Raw genomic sequence first — 19,354 nt, forward strand, 5'->3', positions numbered from 1 at the left:
GTCAATCGATTGGTTCTCAACAAAATCTCATATTTTCCAATTTGAGTGTGTGACCAATCAATTGGCTTGGAGGAAAATCCCAGGACCAATTGATTGGTCCTTATCATGTTCTCAAAAATACTTTTTGTATTACTTGGATTCCCACCTGCATAACTTTGTGTCTTTTCTAACAGATAAACACACTTATTCTTCAAACAAAATCCATCATACAACATACCTATATACATATATATGGCATGGGTTTCAAGTTCATAACCTCAACCATAACCAATCATTTAGTCACAATAATCATGAAGAGTATATTAGAGCACTTGTTCATGGAAATCAACATAATCAAGAGAAAACATTCATCATATAACATGGATTCTTATAGTTAATCTATGATTCTACAACCCTAATTTCTAGAAATCCTAGGGTTTCTAACTAGAACCCACCTCAAGAAATGGAAGAGGAGAAGTTGTTGAGGATGAGATGATGATATGAAGATGATGGTGATTATTCCAAGCCCTTGATTTCTCCAAGCTTTTCTTCTTCTTCTTCACTAGCTTGCTTCCTCTTCTTCTATCTTTCCCCTTTTCCTCTGATAAGTTCTACTGATAGCTAGATATTTCACAAGACGAGTGGTGTTATAACATGTGGTGGTGAGTGAGCCAAGGGTTAGTAACAAGTGGCCATGAACATTGTGTGGTTAGAAAGCAGGTAGAAGTGGTAGGAACAAATATCCTGAGTGATACTATACTTAGATAATTGTTCTACCAGAGCAATTGACCCATCATTAGTGTTACCAAAATGTCATAATTAATAAAAGGTCAGTCCCAATTAATATTAATTAAGCAAATCTGAAATCACTATTTACTTTATTTATCCCATCTGATAACTTTTAGAGCACATAGGAACTCAATTGATCTCGATTAATAGGAATTTGAGTATTTAAGGAAATACGGGGCATTACATCCTCCCCCCCCCCCTTAAATAAAAATTCATCCTCAAATTTAAATATTATCTGGGAGAGATGAGGGTAAGCTTCTCGCATTTCTGATTCTAGTTCCCAGGTAGCATCGCCCGGATGTGATTCATCCTACTGAACCTTGACAAGAGGGATCTCCTTATTTCTCAATAACTTAACTTCCTGTCCTGCAATACGACTTGGTAGAGGTTCGAAAGTTAGGTCTGCTTCTACTTCTATTGAATCTGGAAGAACAGGCTGAAGAGAATCTGGAATGAACTTTCAGAGTTGAGATACGTGAAAAACGTCATGTATTTCTGATAGAGAAGGTGGTAAGGCTAATTTGTAGGCTACTTCTCCATTCCTCTCTATAATATGGTAGGGCCCTATGTATCTCGAACTTAGCTTCTGTGACTTAAACGGTCCTTTCAGTCTCAATCTCAGAGTCACCTTCAAGAATACATGATAACCTTCATCAAATTCCAATGGTTTTCTCATGTGATCTGCATAGCTCTTTTGGAGATCTTGTGCTTTCCTTAGTTTTTCATGAACCATCCTTATCTTTTTCGTAGTCTCTTGAATAATCTCTGACCCTAAGATTCTTTCTTCACCAACTTCCATCCAACAGAAAGGTGTTTTACATTTCTGTCCATACAAGGCTTCATAAGGAGCCATCCCGATACTTGCATGATAACTATTGTTGTATGCGAATTCAATCAATGGTAAGAGCTCCTTCTAATTTCCTCCACTTTCAAGTACACAAGCTCTTAACATATCCTCCAGTGTCTGTATCCTCCATTCAGTTTGACCATCCGTTTGAGGATGATTATACGTACTCAAACACAACTTAGATCCCATAGCTTGTTGGAATGCCTTCCAAAATCTTGAAGTAAACTTTGGGTCTATGTCGGACACAATACTAGTTAGAACATGACGCAGTCTTACGATTTATGAAATGAACAACCGTGCAAGATGACTTTCCTTGTAAGTAGTCTTCACGGTCAAGAAGTGTGCGGACTTAGTTAACGGTCAAGAAGTGTGCAGACTTAGTTAATCGATCCACAATCACCCAAATTGAATCATAACCACCTTGGATCCGAGGTAACCCTACTGCAAAATCCATTGAAATACTATCCCATTTCCAAACTGGAATCTCTAAAGGTCGCAATAAACCACCTGACTTCTGATGTTCGATCTTCACTTGCTGGCACACTATGCATTCCGACACATACTCTACAATCTCCCTTTTCATTCCAGGATACCAGTAGTCCTTCTTCAAGTATTGATACATCTTCGATGAACCTGGATGTATGGTGAACGCCCCCTTGTGGCCTTCCTCTAAAACTTTTCTTTTCAACTCGGCATCATTCAGAACACAAATCCTTTGATTAAATAGAATAACTCCATCCGGTGACTGAGCGAAACCTGGTTGAGTCAACATCTCTTGCAACTTCTCATTTATCATTTATCCTAGCCGGATTTCTTCCTTTAGGTTAGAAGTAACATTCAAATTTCCCATTATCACACCATCATGCATCAAATTAAACTAAAGATTAAGATCTCATAACTTTTCCAACAATGCGTACTCTAACATCATCAACTCAGCTTTATGCATCTCTTTCCGACTTAAAGCATATGCCACCTCATTCGCTTTTCCTGGGTGATACTTAAGCTCAAAATCAAAGTCCTTCAAATACTCAATCCATCTCCTATGTCTCATGTTTAACTCTTTCTGGTCAAATAAGTATTTGAAACTCTTGTGGTCGCTAAACATCTCAAAACGCACTCCATACAAGTACTGTTGCCACACCTTCAATGTAAAAGTAACAACATCTAGTTCAAGATCATGAGTTGGATAGTTCTCTTCATGAGGCTTCAACTGACGAGAGGCATATGCTACAACCTGGCCACTATGCATTAACACCCATCCTAATCCTTTCTTAGAGGCATCACAAAATACTTCATAAGACTTACTAGGGTCGAGGATGATTAAAACAGGAGCAATTGTTAGCTTTTCCTTCAGACTCATGAAACTCTTCTCACACTTTGAATCCCATTTAAAATAAATTTCCTTTCGGGTAAGTCTAGTCATTGGTAAGGCTATCTACGAAAACCCCTTTATAAATCTCCGATAGTAACCTGCCAAACCCAAGAAACTTTTGACTTCGGAAGCATTCTTCGGTCTTTCCCAATTAATAACTGCTTCGACTTTAGATGGATCCACTGATACTCCTCCTTGTGATATGACATGAACAAGAAACTTCACTTCGTCCATCCAAAATTCACACTTACTTAACTTGGCAAAAAGTTATTTTTCTTGCAATACTGATATAACAGTCCTTAGATGTTCTCCGTGCTCTTGTGGAGTATGAGAATAAATAAGAATGTCATCAATAAAGATCACCATGAATTGGTCCACGTAAGGTTGAAATATCCAATTCATATAGTCCATGAAAATAGCAGGGGAATTCGTCACACCAAAAGGCATTACAAGAAACTCATAATAACCATATCGGGTTCTAAATGTGGTCTTCGGGACATCTGAATTCTTAACTCTTATTTGATGATAGCCTTATTGTAAATCAATCTTCAAGAACACACAAGCTCCTTTCAACTGATCTAGCAAATCATCTATCCTTGGAAGGGGGTACTTGCTCTTAATGGTGACTTTATTCAACTGGCGATAATCAATACACAGCCGCATACTACCATCCTTCTTCTTCAATAATAACACTAGAGCTCCCCATGGTGAGACACTAGGTCAGATGAAATGCTTGGTTAACAACTCTTCCAATTGATCCTTCAACTCTCTCAACTCGAGTGGCGACATACGATACGGGGAAACATAGATTGGAGACGTCCCAGGTATCAGATCAATAGAGAATTCCACTTCCCTTTCCGGAGGAAGAGAAGTGACATCCTCAAGGAAAATTTCTGGAAATTCACAAACAATGGGAATTTGTGTAACACTCAGATTGTCGCTAGGTTCCTTGGTGAGAACCAAGAGAATTGACTTTTCCTTCTCAAATAAGAAATTAACCATGCCAACCGTACCTTCCAAGATAGTAGTTAATACATCCTTTGGAGTATCTTCACTAGATTGAATGATAATCAACTTCTCTTCACATCCAATAAACACCGAATTGGCGGAAAGCCAATCCGTCCCCAAAACCACATCAACCTTCTCAAGTGGTAAACAAATAAGATCAATCTGGAAAATTCTACCATTCACTGAGAGCGAACAATTTTCACAAATCAACGGTGTCTCAACCACATCATCCATGGCGGTATTAACCACCATAGGAGTAGACAAGGGAATTGCTTGCAAGCCAAGATGCTTCATGCACTGAATTGATACAAAAGAGTGTGTCGCCCCACAATCAAACAATATAAAACAAGGACGATCGTTGACGAGACACATACCAGCAATTAAGGCATTGTTGCTCTTAGCCTTCCTTGCATCCAAAGTATAAACTCGACCAGTGTTCCTCCCTTGCATCTGATTCTTATTTTGAGGGTAATCCCTAGCCATGTGTCCCTCCCTCTGACAAGTAAAACACTTAATTCCATTGTTGCATCATCTGTTGCATGAATTGGTTCTGTTGCTGCTGCATCTATTGCACAAACTGAGGCCATTGAAAACCTTCACTACCACTTGGCGGTTCAGAGTCGGATTTCTGAGTTCTGGGTCTACCATGACCTCTGCGTCTATCAGCCATGATCCAAAATGTCATACAAATAAGATTAAGTTGACCAGGCTCAATACAATGAATATAACATCAAGGACAATGATGACAACCCACATATGATGCCGAAAGAAATACTTATAACATCTCATGGTTAGGTCGAGGATACGACCTGCTCTGATACCAATTGTAACACCCACATATAATATATGTCTAGAATACATATTATAAATAGTGTAATACTGGTACTGAAATATATAAGCTCCCAACGGCAACAATGTACATATTTACAAGCCCAAAAGAAAACACTACATGGCACAAAATGTACACAAAAGTACCCAAAATAAAACTAAGAACTAGATCATTGTAGAATGATCTCAAAAATATCTACACATCTAAGTAGCCATCCAAACATCAGGTAAGCAATACATCACCCTATCTTGTCATTACCCTTCGCCTACTCAAAACCACTTGAAAAATAATTAACAACATGGGGTGAGATAATAATCTCAGTGGGTTCCCTATCTTATGGGTCCACTCGGCTCTACAGGGTTTTCTAATCAATATCCAACTTAAGTCAACAAGGGAAAGAAGACTTAAGTGATGGGGAACTAACTCGCAGTGTATGGCAACATGCTCCTGAGTTCTCGCAACTCAAAACAAGATCATTATTCAGATTCACAAAACATCAATCCCCGGGTGGACCTACGTCTAGGGCAAGCCCAGTTCATGTATGCTCGTATGATTCGACTTTTGCGGTGGATATCGGGTCCTCTATGAGTTCCAAACTCACTTCAAGTGATCGTCACCCGTATGGGACTCTAATCCACTTAGGGTATCTTTTACCGTATGAGACTCTAACCCACTTAGGTGTCAACCTTTCCCCCACGTCCGCCGTGGTTGGGGCTCAAACCTAATTGAGGCACGAATCATCGGTATCACATCCTATTGCTTACTCATCTAAGCATATCAAATAGAAATGTGCGCCACCAAGGGAAAAACATTCTGAATACATGATCGGTTCCACAAATCATAACAAGATTCATCAATCACAGGTGACTTCATTCACCAAAATATAAGCAATAACATTGCATGTTCCATACAGAGCGTCTCACTCTCATCTATGACAACCATTCGTTCACGACCTCCACATAAGCATCATACGAATGAATGTCGCCTTCTAATGTTATCTAAGTTATAAGACTAACTTATTGCCTAAAATGATCACTAGGTTAATTCACTAGATTAATTATATAATTCTCACATTAAACATTGATTCAATTCAAGTATCACAAATGATTAATGGTTGATGAAATGCATTTAGAAACATAAAAGAAATGGATTTTGAAGTGTTTGGCATAAGCCAATCGATTGGCTGGTGAAGCCCGGTCAATTGGTCCTCTCACATTTCTGTTTTTCAAAGAATATAGAGGATCAATCGATTGATCCTCAGTGTCAATCGATTGGCACCTGGAAAATTTCCAGTTTTCCAAAACATAAAGTTAGTGCAATCGATTGGAGGAGTGTGTCAATCGATTGGTTCTTAGCAAAATCTCATATTTTCCAATTTGAGTGTGTGACCAATCGATTGGCTTGTAGGAAAAGCCCAGGACCAATCGATTGGTCCTTATCATTTTCTCAAAAATACTTTCTGTATTACTTGGATTCCTACCTACATAACTTTGTTTCTCTTCTAACAGATAAACACATTTCTTCTTCAAACAAAATCCATCATACAACATACCTATATACATATATATGGCATGGGTTTAAAGTTCATAAGCTCAACCATAACCAATCATTTAGTCACAATAATCATGAAGAGTATATCAGAGCACTTGTTCATGGAAATCAACATAATCAAGAGAAAACATTCATCATATAGCATGGATTCTTATAGTTAATATATGATTCTACAACCCTAATTTCTAGAAATCATAGGGTTTCTAACTAGAACCCACCTCAAGAAATGGAAGAGGAGAAGTTGTTGAGGATGAGATGATGATATGAAGATGATGGTGATTATTCCAAGCCCTTGATTTCTCCAAGCTTTTCTTCTTCTTCTTCACTAGCTTGCTTCCTCTTCTTCTATCTTTCCCCTTTTCCTCTGATAAGTTCTACTGATAGCTAGATATTTCACAAGACGAGTGGTGTTATAACATGTGGTGGTGAGTGAGCCAAGGGTTAGTAACATGTGGCCATGAACATTGTGTGGTTAGAAAGCAGGTAGAAGTGGTAGGAGCAAATATCGTGAGCGATACTACACTTAGATAATTGTTCTACCAGAGCAATACCAAAATATCCCAATTAATAAAAGGTTATTCCCAATTAATAATAATTAAGCCAATCTGAATTCACTATTTACTCTATTTATCCCAACTGATAACTTTTAGAGCACATAGGAACTCAATTGATCTTGATTAATAGGAATTTGAGTATTTAAGGAAATTAGGGGCATTACAGGAACCCACTGGGATTATTATCTCACCCCATGTTGTTGATTATTTTTCAGGTAGTTATAATCAGGCGAAGGGTAAAGACAAGATAACACGATGTCTTTTCTTCTCGAATGTTTTGAATGGCTTTTTATGCTGTGTAGATATTTTTGAGATCATTCTACAATGATCTAGTTCCTAGTTTTTTTTGTGGCCACCTTTGTGTATATTTAGTGTCAAGTAGTGTTTTTCTTTTGGGCATGTAATATGTACACTGTTGCCACTAGGCGCTTATGTATTTCAGTACCAGTATTATACTATGTATAATATGTATTTCTGGACATATATTCTACGTGGGTGTTACAATTGGTATCAGAGTTGGTCGAATCCTCGACCTAGCCATGAAATATTATGAGTATTTATTTTGCCTCATATGTGTGTTGTCATCATTTTTGTTTATGTCATATTCATAGTATTGAGCCTGATCAACTTAATCCTATTTTTATGACATTCAGATTCATGGCTGACAGACGCAGAGGTCCGGGTAGGCCTAGAACTCAGAATTCAGACTAAGAACCAACAGATGGAAATTATGGTGTTCAGTGGCCTTAATTTGTGCGACGGATGAAGCAACAATAGAACCAATACATGCATCAAATGGCGCAACAATTGGAAGGTGGTTTACACCCTCAAGTGGCTCCACAAGAAGCTGCAGGTGGTAATTTCTTTCACATGAATCCTCCTTAATTTCATGGTAGATTAAATCATGTGAAAGCTTATAGGTGGGCACTTAACATAGAAAGAGGGTTCATTACCTATGCAGAGTTGTGAAGACAATGTTGTGTGACTGAGAGTAGTTTGAAGAAGGTCTAATAGGAGAGGGGCCAATATTGGCCAGAATAACCAAGGAATACCATGTCATCAGTTTAGGTTAGACCTCAACCTTTCAAAGGCAAACAATTGTATCATGCAAACCTACACAGACTCCCCAGTGTCAATTGTGTAAGAAGTTCCATTTTGGAAGGTGTACTAGTGGTGTAATTAGGTGTTCCAAGTGTTAAAGAGAAGGTCACATGGTTAGAGAGTGTCCACAGAATAAGGTTCAGATGCATATAAAGAGTATCAACCAAGTTTATACTTTGGATGAAAAGAAGGCTAAGAGTGGCAATGCTTTGATTGTTGGTACATGTCTCGTAAATGATCATCCTTGTTTTGTATTGTTTGATTATGGAGAAACACACTATTTATATCAATTCAATGTATGAAGCATATTAGCTTGAAAGAAAATCCCTTTGTTTCCTCTTATGCTGGTAACTACCGCCATGGATGATGTTATAGAGACACCGTTTATTTAAGAAAATTGTTCGTTGTCGGTGAATGGTAGAGTTTTCCAGATTGACCTTGTCTATTTACCACTTAATATGGTTGATGTATTATTGGGATGGATTGGCTTTCTTCCAATTCAGTGTTTATTTGAGCGTGAAGAGAAATTAATTATTCCATCAAGAGTAGTTACTCCCAAGGATGTATTAACTACTACTTTGGAAGGTACGATTGACATTGTTAGTCTCTTGTTTAAGAAGGAAAAGTCAGTTCTCTTGGTTCTCACCAAGGAATCAAGCGACAATATGAAAGTTACACAAATTCCCCTCGCTTGTGAATTTCCATAAGTTTTCCCAAAGGATGTCACTTCTCTTCCTCCTGAAAGGGAAGTGGAATTCTCTATTGATCTGATACCTGGGACGACTCTAATCTTCATTTCTCCATATCGTATGGTACCACTCGAGTTGAAAGAGTTGAAGAATAAATTGGAAGAGTTGTTAACTAAGCATTTCATTTGACCTAGTGTTTCATCGTGGGGATCTACAGTGTTACTAGTGAAGAAGAATGATGGTGGTATGCGCTTGTGTATTGATTATCGCCAGTTGAATAAAGTCACCATTAAGAACAAATATCCCCTGCCAATAATAGAAGATTTGATAGATCAGTTGAAAGGAGCCTGTGTGTTCTCAAAGATTGATACGATCAGGCTATCATAAAATCTGAGTTAGGAATTCTGATGTTCCAAAGACCGCATTAGAACCTGATATGGCCATTATGAGTTTCTTGTAATGCCTTTTTGTGTGATGAATGCCTTGTTGTTTTCATGGACTATATGAATCATATATTTTAACCTTAAACTGGACCAGTTTGTGGTGATCCTTATTGATGACATTCTTATTTATTCGCGTACTCCACAAGAGCAGATAGAACATCTAAGGATTGTTCTGTCAATACTGCAAGAAAATCACCTTTTGTCGAGTTAAGTAATTGTGAATTTTGGATGACCGAAGTTAGGTTTCTTGGTCATGACATATCACAAGGAGGAGGAGCAGTGGATCCATCTAAAGTTGAAGCGGTAATTAATTGGGAACGACCGAAGAATGCTTCCGAAGTCAGAAGTTTCTTAGGTTTGGCAGGTTACTATCAAAGATTTACTAAAGGGTTTTTTCAGTTAGCTTTACCAATGACTAGACTTACCAGAAGGAGTTTTCTTTTAGTTGGGATTCAAATGTGAATAGAGTTTCATGAGTTTGAAGGAAAGATTGATAAATGCTCCTGTTTTAATCATCCTTGATCCTAGTAAGCCTTATGAAGTATTTTGTTATGCCTCTAAGAAAGGATTATTAGGGGTGTTAATGCAGGGTGGTCAATTTATAGCATATGCCCTTCGTCAGTTGAAGACTCATGAAGAGAATTATCCAACTCATGATTGGGAGTAGTTGTTGTTGTTTTTACATTGAAGGTGTGGAGTCACTACTTGTATGGAGTATGTTTTGAGATGTTTAATGACCATAAGAGCTTGAAATACTTATTTGACCAGAAGGAGTTGAACATGAGACAAAAGAGATGGATGGAATATTTGAAAGATTTTGATTTTGAGCTTAAGTATCATCCATGTAACGCGAATAAAGTTGCAGATGTGTTGAGTCGTGAAGATATACACAAAACTTAGTTGATGATGTTAGAGTATGCATTATTTGGGAAGTTTCGAGATCTTAACCTTCAATTTGCTTTGACTTAAAATGGTGATAATGGGAAATTTGAATGTTAATTCAACCAGGTTTCACTCAAGCTTCAGACGGGGTTGTTCTTCTTAATCAAAGGACTTGTGTTCTGAATGATGCAGAGCTGGAAAGAAAAGTTTTGGAAGAAGCTCATAAGGGTGCATTTACCATACATCCAGGTTCATCAAAGATGTATCAAGACTTAAAGAAGGACTATTGGTGGTCTGGAATGAAAAAGGATATTGCAGAGTATGTGTCTGAATGTATAGTGTGCCAACAAGTAAAGATTGAACATCAGAAGTCAAGTGGTTTATTGCAACCTTTAGGGATTCCAGTATGAAAATGGGATAGTATTTCAATGGATTTTGCAGTAGGGTTACCTCATACACAAGGTGGTTATGATTCAATATGGGTGATTGTGGATCAGTTAACTAAGTCTGCACATTTCTTGGATGTGAAAATTACTTATAAGGCAAGTCATCTTGCACGGTTGTTCATTTTGGAAATTGCGAGACTGCATGGTTTCCCCACTAGTATTGTGTCTGACAGGGATCCAAATTTTACTTCAAGATTTTGGAGAGAATTTCAGCAAGCTATGGGATCAAAGTTGTGTTGAGTACGTCTAATCATCCTCAGACGGATGGTCAAACTGAGAGGATGATACAAACACTAGAGGATATGTTAAGAGCCTCTGGGCTTGAGAGTGGAGGAAATTGGAAGGACATCTTACCATTGATTGATGTTTTATACAACAATAGTTACCATGCAATTATCAGAATGGCTCCTTATGAAGCCTTGTGTGGAAGGAAATATAGAACCCCTTTGTATTGGATGGAAGTTGGTGAAGAAAGAATTTTAGGACTAGAGATTATTCAAGAGACTAAGGAAATGATAAGGATGGTTCATGATCAAATGAAGAAAGCACAAGATCACCAAAAGAGTTATCCAGCTAACAAAGGAAGACCATTAGAATTTAAGGAAGGTAATCATGTATTTTTTAAGGTGACTCCGAGATTGAGACTGAAAGGATCGTTTAAGTCACGGAAGTTAAGTCTGAGATACTGGGACCATATCAGGTTATAGAGAGGATTGGTGAAGTAGTTTACATATTATCCTTACCACCTTCTTTATCAGAGATGCGTGATGTTTTTCACGTATCTTAACTTTGAAAGTTCGTTCCTGATTATTTTCAGCCTATTCTTCCATATTCATTAGAAGTAAAAGCAGGCCTAACTTTTAGACCTCAACCAAGTCGTGTTGTAGGACGGGAAACTAAGGTGTTGAGAAATAAGGAGATTCCTCATGTTAACATCTGGGCGATGATACTTGGGAACTGATGTCTGAAATTTGAGAAGTTTACCCTCATCCTTTCTAGGTAATACTTAAATTCGAGGACACATTTTTATTAAAGGGGGAAGGATGTAATGCCCCGTGTTTCCTTAAATACTCAAATTCACATTAGTAGAGATCAACTGAGTTTCTATGTGTTCTAAAAGTTATCAGTTGGGATAAATAGAGTAAATAGTGAATTTAGATTGACTTAATTAATATTATTTAGACCTGACCTTTTATTAATTGGGACATTTTGTAACTCTAATAATGGGTCAATTATTCTAGTAAAACAAATAGCATGATTATAAACACATGGGATATTTGTTTTCTACTATCAGACTAAATCCTATCCATTTACTTTCCAAGTCCACTCAATGGCTACATGTTTCTAACTTTATGGCTCATTCACCACCACATGTTATAACTCCACTTGCCATGTAATATCTAGTTATCAGTAGAAATTATCAGAGGAAAAAGAAGACTTGGAAATTCTAAAGAGAACATGGAAAGGAAATAGAGAACTTGCAGCAAGAAGAAGAAAAAGATCAACTTGGAATACATCATTACCATTTTCATCTCATCATCTTGCAACAATAACTTCTTCATCTCTATAATAAGGTTATAAACATCATGTATGGATCCCCATGATCTTCATTTATCATTTTGATCAATAATTCATCAAGAGTTTGAAGCTTGTTTGCCTTGGAAGCCCTAATTCATCTAGGTATCTTGTGTAACTTCCTCAGCAAGTTTCGTTAACATTTGATCAAATATTTCAAGGGATACTTCATTATACATCATCTTATGCATATATGGTCCTCCATGAGTCGCAAAGATCAAGAGAACTTCAAGTTTGCAAGTTAGTTCAAGGTGGTTGACTAGAGAAAGTCAACTGATCAAAACTGGGGTTCCCTAGACCCTATCTCCTACAATGTTTGTCATATGAAAATGCTTCCAAGAGAAAAGTTACTCTTTATGACATTCCAAACAACTTTAATATTGAAATCAAGATCTATTTTTGCTTGGGAAGTTATTTTTTATGGGGAAATATTATAAGTCATTTTGTCTATGCTCTAGTTAGGAGGTCAACTGCTAAGGACCATAACTTGCTCAATTTTTACGATATGAAGGCCATATAAGTTTCATGATCAATTTTAATATGTTATCTCCAACTTTGATTATTTAAGAAATGTAAAATTCAACTTGCAAGGGCATGTTCCAAGAGGAAACATTATAGGTCATTTTGGACAATTACCATTTAACAAGCAATTTTCCTCAACTTCTAAAGAACATAACTCCCTCATGCCAAATCTAAATGGTGTCAAATTTGTAATCAAATTGAATAGGGATGAAAGAGGTACAACTTTTATTAAGGGACTTTTTCCATTTGAAGCTCATAGCAAAAGTTATTCAAGGTGGAAGAAGTGGTCATTTGACTTGGTACTTAGAAAAATTTCAAATATGTTTGATTTCTCAAACTTCCGCCTCAAAATTCATCAAGATACAAGCTTCAAATGGAAATGTGTTCAACATAAAAGTTGTTCCCCTTGATTTCACCTTTCCAAAAAGTACAAGATCACTTCATTTGGACAAGATTTGAAGGACTTACGCACGGGTTCTTTACAAGGCTTCATTTGGTAAGATTTATGTTCAAAATTCATTTCCATAATGCATGACCATGTGATATCATTTCAGATTGATTAACACGGAATGTTGGATCATCTGGCATCATGAATTGGGCCTTATACATGCCCATGCATCCATGCAAGCAAAGTTGCTAAAATTGGCAAAAATTCAAAGTGTGTGAAAAGCAACGTGATACCCTATATATACAGGACCTTGGTGATCAGAATGAGCATCCCTGCTTGTCCAAGTTGTGAACCATTGCCTCTCTAACCTCCATTAAAGGATAAACTTGAAGATTTCACTTGAAATCGAGTTTCAAATCTCCTTCTGTTTTGAGATTGAAACTCCAAGAATCCAAGCATCTCTTTGATCCATTTCACTTCCTGCAAGCTTATAGAGTCAAGTCAAGCCAAATTGGAAGAAAGATCAAGTTGAATTGAAGCTACCCGAAGGTGAAGTTTTAGAAACTTCTCTTCTTCGATTCTCCCTCATTTCTCAACTATTTTGATTGATTTTTGGTTTGCTGAAGTCCTACCAATATAGTCAACAAGATTGAGTTGCTTTGAGGTCAAATCGAAGCAACTCAGATCATGAACCTCAATTTTCAAATCCATGTATTTCAATATACTTGGAATTGGAAGAAATGGAGGTCAGATTCGTGCTCCTGAGCATTTTTCCTTTAAAACCATGTCCTTACTATACATTTTTGTGGTGGTTTGTGGTGGACCAGTCCGAAGAGGTCTACCGGAGAAGATGACCGGAGCTAGGGCTCCGGTGGTGCGTTGGCATCATCCAAACCATCATATGCCTTTAAAATGTTTTAATCCCAGCCTTTCCTTTTGATTACCACACGTGTGATGCTTTGACTAAGGTGTATCATGGATAGCGCGCGCTTGGCCATCAGATCTGCCACCTCAATTAATGAGGGGGATCTAATGGTCCTTGATTTTTGGTATTTTCCGATTTTCCATTTAATTGCCTTATTTTGTTTAATTCATAATAAATCCATTTTTAATCCCAAAAATATGGGACTTTCACCAAAAAGTTTTAAATATTTTTCTCTTCCATATTCTGAATTAAAATTATTTTTTGGAATAATTTTGGTATTTTTCATGAATTAAATGTTTTTGTGCATATTTTTAATTGTTTAAAAATACTTCTGATTTTCTAAAAATTGTGAAATTTCTTTGTCTAAGGTCCTTTGACCTTGTTTAACCTAGGATAAATCTCATGGCCATTTATTTGGTGTTTTGAAGGGATTTAAGATTTTGTCCAAATTAAAAGGTATTTTAATTCATTTTTAATATGATTTTTAATTGATTAAATGTTTAAAAATCTAGTTGAGCCATTTTTATGGTCTTGTGATGTTTGACTTTCTGTTTGGGCCTTGGTCATGGTTGATTTGACTTTTGTTGGATCAAAATCGTTGGATTTAGGGGATCGATGAAATATACATTTCATCTCCCAAAATGAATGGATGGTTTTGATCGGATGAAATTCCTCTCATGATCAATTTGTGTTTTTATTTCCCCTTCCCTCTTCATCTTCATCCATATTCTTCCCCATTTCCTCATTTTACCAATGAAATCTCTAATGTCTAAATGCTAATTGATTCATCAATGACCTTGTGTCAGATGAATCAATACAAGTATGACTGAGATAGGTCCCTCCCATTTTCTTTTAGTGTGTAGTAAATTTTAGGAGTTTGGTTATTTGTACAAAATCTCTAACATGCATTAACACCTATATTTTTATTGTCCGGCCTCAGATAGTTGTGACTTCTACATAAGTCCAATTACGATTGCTTATTACATAACTAAATTTGATCAAGAAGGCATAAATTTCTAGTAAGTGAGATTGTAAGTCTCCCATTCTTCATGGCGTTTTGTGGAAACTTGACCTTTTTTCCTTTCATGAAAGCTAGTGGCATACTTGTTGAATTATCCAAGTTGGAGCCCTTCTCATGGAAGATGTCTTGGTTTAAGGATTCATACTTGTGAATGAATGGTTGAGTATTCTCCAAAGAATGACTTAATTAATTAAAATTCACCACTAACATTTGACTAACCATTGACTAACTCTTATTAATATTGCTCTACTTTCAAGTCATTTACTTTATGCAAGTTAAATTTCAGTACCTTTATCATTCATTGCCATTTTACATTTCATATAACTTGTTTATGTTTCAAGTCCTTTTCACTTTGCTCATTTGAGCCATATCTTGTTATTGTATATATTTGTTGGTTTGTCTTTGTTTTGTTTATGGTCTTAGGACCTTAAAACACATAATAACAACAAAAACCCTAAAAAAACATCTGATGGAATATTTTGATTTGATCTGAACTTTTGGACTTAGGATTAGGCAACATTCCTTGTGCTAAAGGACTTGGCCAATGCTAACATTTTTTGAATGAGCTATCTTTGACAATGACTTTCATCTGATGCAAGATCTTGAGTTCCCATTGATTTATCTGCTACCCTGTCTTTGTGCTTAATTGCTTATGTTGTTATTTGTCTATGTCTGATGTTTTGTTCTGAGTTGATCAAGGAATATTTCATCTCATACATTGGAAGACATTTGAAAACTGCTAGCTATTGGAGTGCTTGCTTGGATGTGGCTATCTTTATTTGATGCCTTAATCTTGATGATGTCTGGATATTGCTCATTGCTTATTGATTATTGCTTGGTCAAAGTCCAAAGGGAAATGGGTTTCTATATGACATTCTTGTCTGTTGGATTGCATCCTATTGGTCAGATCTTTTTAACTCTTAACGTTTAACTTTGTGCTTAGGATAGGCTATTCATCTCCTCCCATTTCTTAAATTTCAAAACTTCTCCCTCTTTTCAAAAACTTTCTTTGCTTATGATTTCAAACTTAGATATGTTTTAATGATTAGAAACTTTGGCCTTATACCAATGAATTTTTTTAAATTTTTTCTTAATTAAATTTGTAAATAAACTTAACCATATTGACTTAAATTTCAAAGGACAAAAAAAAGAAGAACTAACAACCCCATTCAAAACTTTGGCCTTTTGTGCCCTTTTACTTAAACTTTTTTTTGTTAAAATCAATTCATCAACTCATTTGAAATTTTTACCATGAACTACGGAGTTTTGATCCCTCATTTTTATGTTGGTACGTAGGCATAAGGTCTAAGGTCTTATCAAACACAAAAATATAATCAATGAACTCTTTTCTCATCCCCACACTCTATTTTATCAAACATCTTTTATACCAAAAACATCTGCACACATAAAAAAGGGCTCCCTAGGAGTACCTAGGACACTTTGGGTGATAACACCTTCCTTCTGTGTAACCAACCCCTTTACCTGTAATCTCTGGCATTTTATTAGTTTCGATTTGAAAACTTCTTATCTTTTGGTTTTCTTCGTACTTTTCCCTTTTCCTTTAGAAACAATAAAAGCGCATTAGCGACTCTGGTTTTATTGACGTTAAGCTTATCCATAGCTTGATGGTCATGAATTTACCGCTACAGAAATTAAGTGGCGACTCTGCTGGGGAGTAGTCCTTAGTGGGTTTAGCCTACTTTTTTATGTGTATATATTTGTATATTTGATGTTTGTATATATTATTTGTGTGATATAATTTGTCTTTTGTGCTTGGGGATCTCTGTGTGATGAGATAAATTCTAACCCAAACTTGAGTGCAATTAATATAGGAGTATGGTATAGTCATGTTCAACTTGTGTGGAGTAGTCCTTAACAAGTTAGCTTGAGACCCATTTACTCAGTGGAGACCTCTTTAGAGTTAATGATGTCACACAAGTTATTTGTGGATAGACATTACTTTCTCTAAATCCGAGGTCTGAGAAACTGAGAACCGTAGAACATTTAACCCAACTTGGCCTATTTAGGACGTAATGCGGAGACTATTCAAGTGTAGACTTGATAATAGTTGTTACGCGATACTACACTTAGACGAGTTTCTCTTGAGAATATTATAGGTTGATGAGTTATTCTTCCTAACCTATAATATTTGATAGATGGGATTAAGACTCTGGGCACTTTTATAGAACATGATCTACATGTTTTTATCCTTAGTACACTCCTTTGGCATGGTTCTTAACCTGAATCCATGCTCGTGACTCACAATAAACCCTTTGATTCTTGGTTGATCCGATCAAGTCTCATCAGGTGAAATCCATAATCCTCCAAAATGGATGATTGATCTTGATGATGATTTGATCCGTCCCTTTACCTTTGTTTGTGTTTGCCTTGTATGTAATCCTTTATTTGTAATTGTTGCATTCATGCATACATGCGCATCACAACATTCATCACTAGAAAAAATAAATTTCAAGGAACTAAGGTCTTATTTGCAAATATTTTTAGACCGTGGATTATGGACGAAGGAACACTAAGAAGTACAGTTTCAGATGTCCTGATTTGAAAGAGCTAAGGAAGTTGTCATCCTTTGTACAAGATCCCTTGGACTTCAAGCAATGTCATGGAAAGATTTTGTCTGTATTATCTACTGGTATGGTTGAAGGACTTCTGAGTGTTTTGGTTCAGTTCTATGACCCTCTCTACCGGTGCTTCACTTTTCCCGATTATCAGCTTGTGCCCATATTGAAAGAGTATGCCCATCTCTTGGGTATACATGTATCTGACAAGGTACCTTTTAGTGGATTGGAGGAGATCCCGAGATCTCATGTTATAGTTGAAGCTCTTCATCTGAATAAATCTGAGATTGATGGTCATTTGGTGAAGAAATGAGGAATTCTTGGGTTGACTTCTGAGTTCCTCATTGGTAGAGCTACTGTTTTTGCTCAAGCCGGTAGCATGGATGCTTTTGAAGCCATCTTTGTATTTCTCATCTATGGTCTGGATTTGTTCCCTAACATTGAAGGTTTTGTTGATGTTAACACCATTAGAAATTTCTTGATTCGGAATCCTGTTCCGACTCTGTTGGGTGACATGTATTTCTCTTTGCATTTAAGGAATTATAAAGGTGGTGGGACTATTGCGTATTGTGTTCCTCTTCTGTACAAGTGGTTTATTTCATACTTTCCTCAGACACCTGCTTTTGTGGAGAACCGACAATGTCTACGGTGGTCCTAGAGACTTATGTCTCTCACTAATGATGATATTGTTTAGTATGATTCGGCATTGGGTAGCTTGGATATTATTGATAGTTGTGGTGAATTCTCTAATGTGCCTCTTGTTGGTACACAAGGAGGAATCAACTACAACCCTGCATTGGCCCGTCGTCAACTCGGGTTCCCCTTGAGAGATAAACCTAATAACACTCAGTTAGAAGGTCTATTTTATCAAGAGGGTAAATATCCCCCAAATTTTGAAGAAAAGAATGATACATTCTTGGCATAACGTGCATAGGAAAGGAAGATCCGAGCTTGGTCCATGTAACTGTGTAGCTTTGGAAGCTTACACCATTTGGGTGAAGAAGAGAGCTTTGGAGCTCAGGATGCCATACGCTTGTGAAAGACCTATGTTTGTGGTTGTGGCTGAGCCATCAACTCTCCCTAACCAAGATGTAGAGGATTTAGAAGACGCACTTGCCAAGATGAAGCAAGAAAGAGATATGTGGGAAGAGCGGTTCCATGCTTTGAGCCAAAAGCATGAAGAGTCGTAACTTGAGTTTAAGCACAAGGATGCACTTATTGAGATTCTTGAATACCATGCAGTGAAGAGACAAAGAGAGTCATAGGGTTTATCTTCCTCTAGCATGCCTCAACCTTCCGGTGCTTGGAAGAAGATTGTTGATCAACTAGTTCTTGAGAAGGCTCAGATGAAGATGTTGTTTGAGTTTGAGATTTGACGCATTCGCAAGAAGTATGCACCCTTAGGATGATATTTTCCTTTTCTCTTGTATTTGTACTTTGGTTTTTGAAGTTTTATGGTCAATTGAATTGTTATTGTTAATTACTATTACTAATTGAAAATATTTGCAAATGAGATTTCATATATTCCTTGAAATTAAAAACAATAAAAACATTGCATTACATGCATCATTTGCATGACAAGTTTCTTTTGCCAGATGTCTTATTAGTTCTTCTTCTGTGTATCAGCTAAGCTGACTCACTGCTATAATACTCGTCCTAATCAACTGGAGAGAATGGAGCATCTAGAGTAAGAGAACAGAGAGCTGAAGGATGAGATCACCAGACTTACGACGCTAATGGAATCCGTGATTGCTGCTCAGAATCAATCATCACCATCTTCTGCAACTCCTCCTCCTTAGAGGACTGCCATTTTTTAGATTATTTCATCAACTGTTCCTATGGCTGCTGCCAGCCAAC

General features: G+C 36.8%; 1 protein-coding gene across 1 annotated transcript; it reads right to left on the bottom strand.

Moving 5' to 3' along the window:
* Window positions 1-3,707: 3,707 nt before the first annotated feature.
* Window positions 3,708-4,478, bottom strand: LOC127136435 (uncharacterized). Its single transcript, XM_051062990.1, has one exon. The coding sequence runs from the start codon at window positions 4,476-4,478 to the stop codon at window positions 3,708-3,710; it is 771 nt and encodes a 256-aa protein (XP_050918947.1).
* Between the last annotated feature and the right edge of the window lie 14,876 nt (window positions 4,479-19,354).

Source organism: Lathyrus oleraceus, chromosome 4 (genome assembly GCF_024323335.1).
Source record: "Lathyrus oleraceus cultivar Zhongwan6 chromosome 4, CAAS_Psat_ZW6_1.0, whole genome shotgun sequence".
Classification (NCBI taxonomy): Eukaryota; Viridiplantae; Streptophyta; class Magnoliopsida; order Fabales; family Fabaceae; genus Lathyrus; species Lathyrus oleraceus.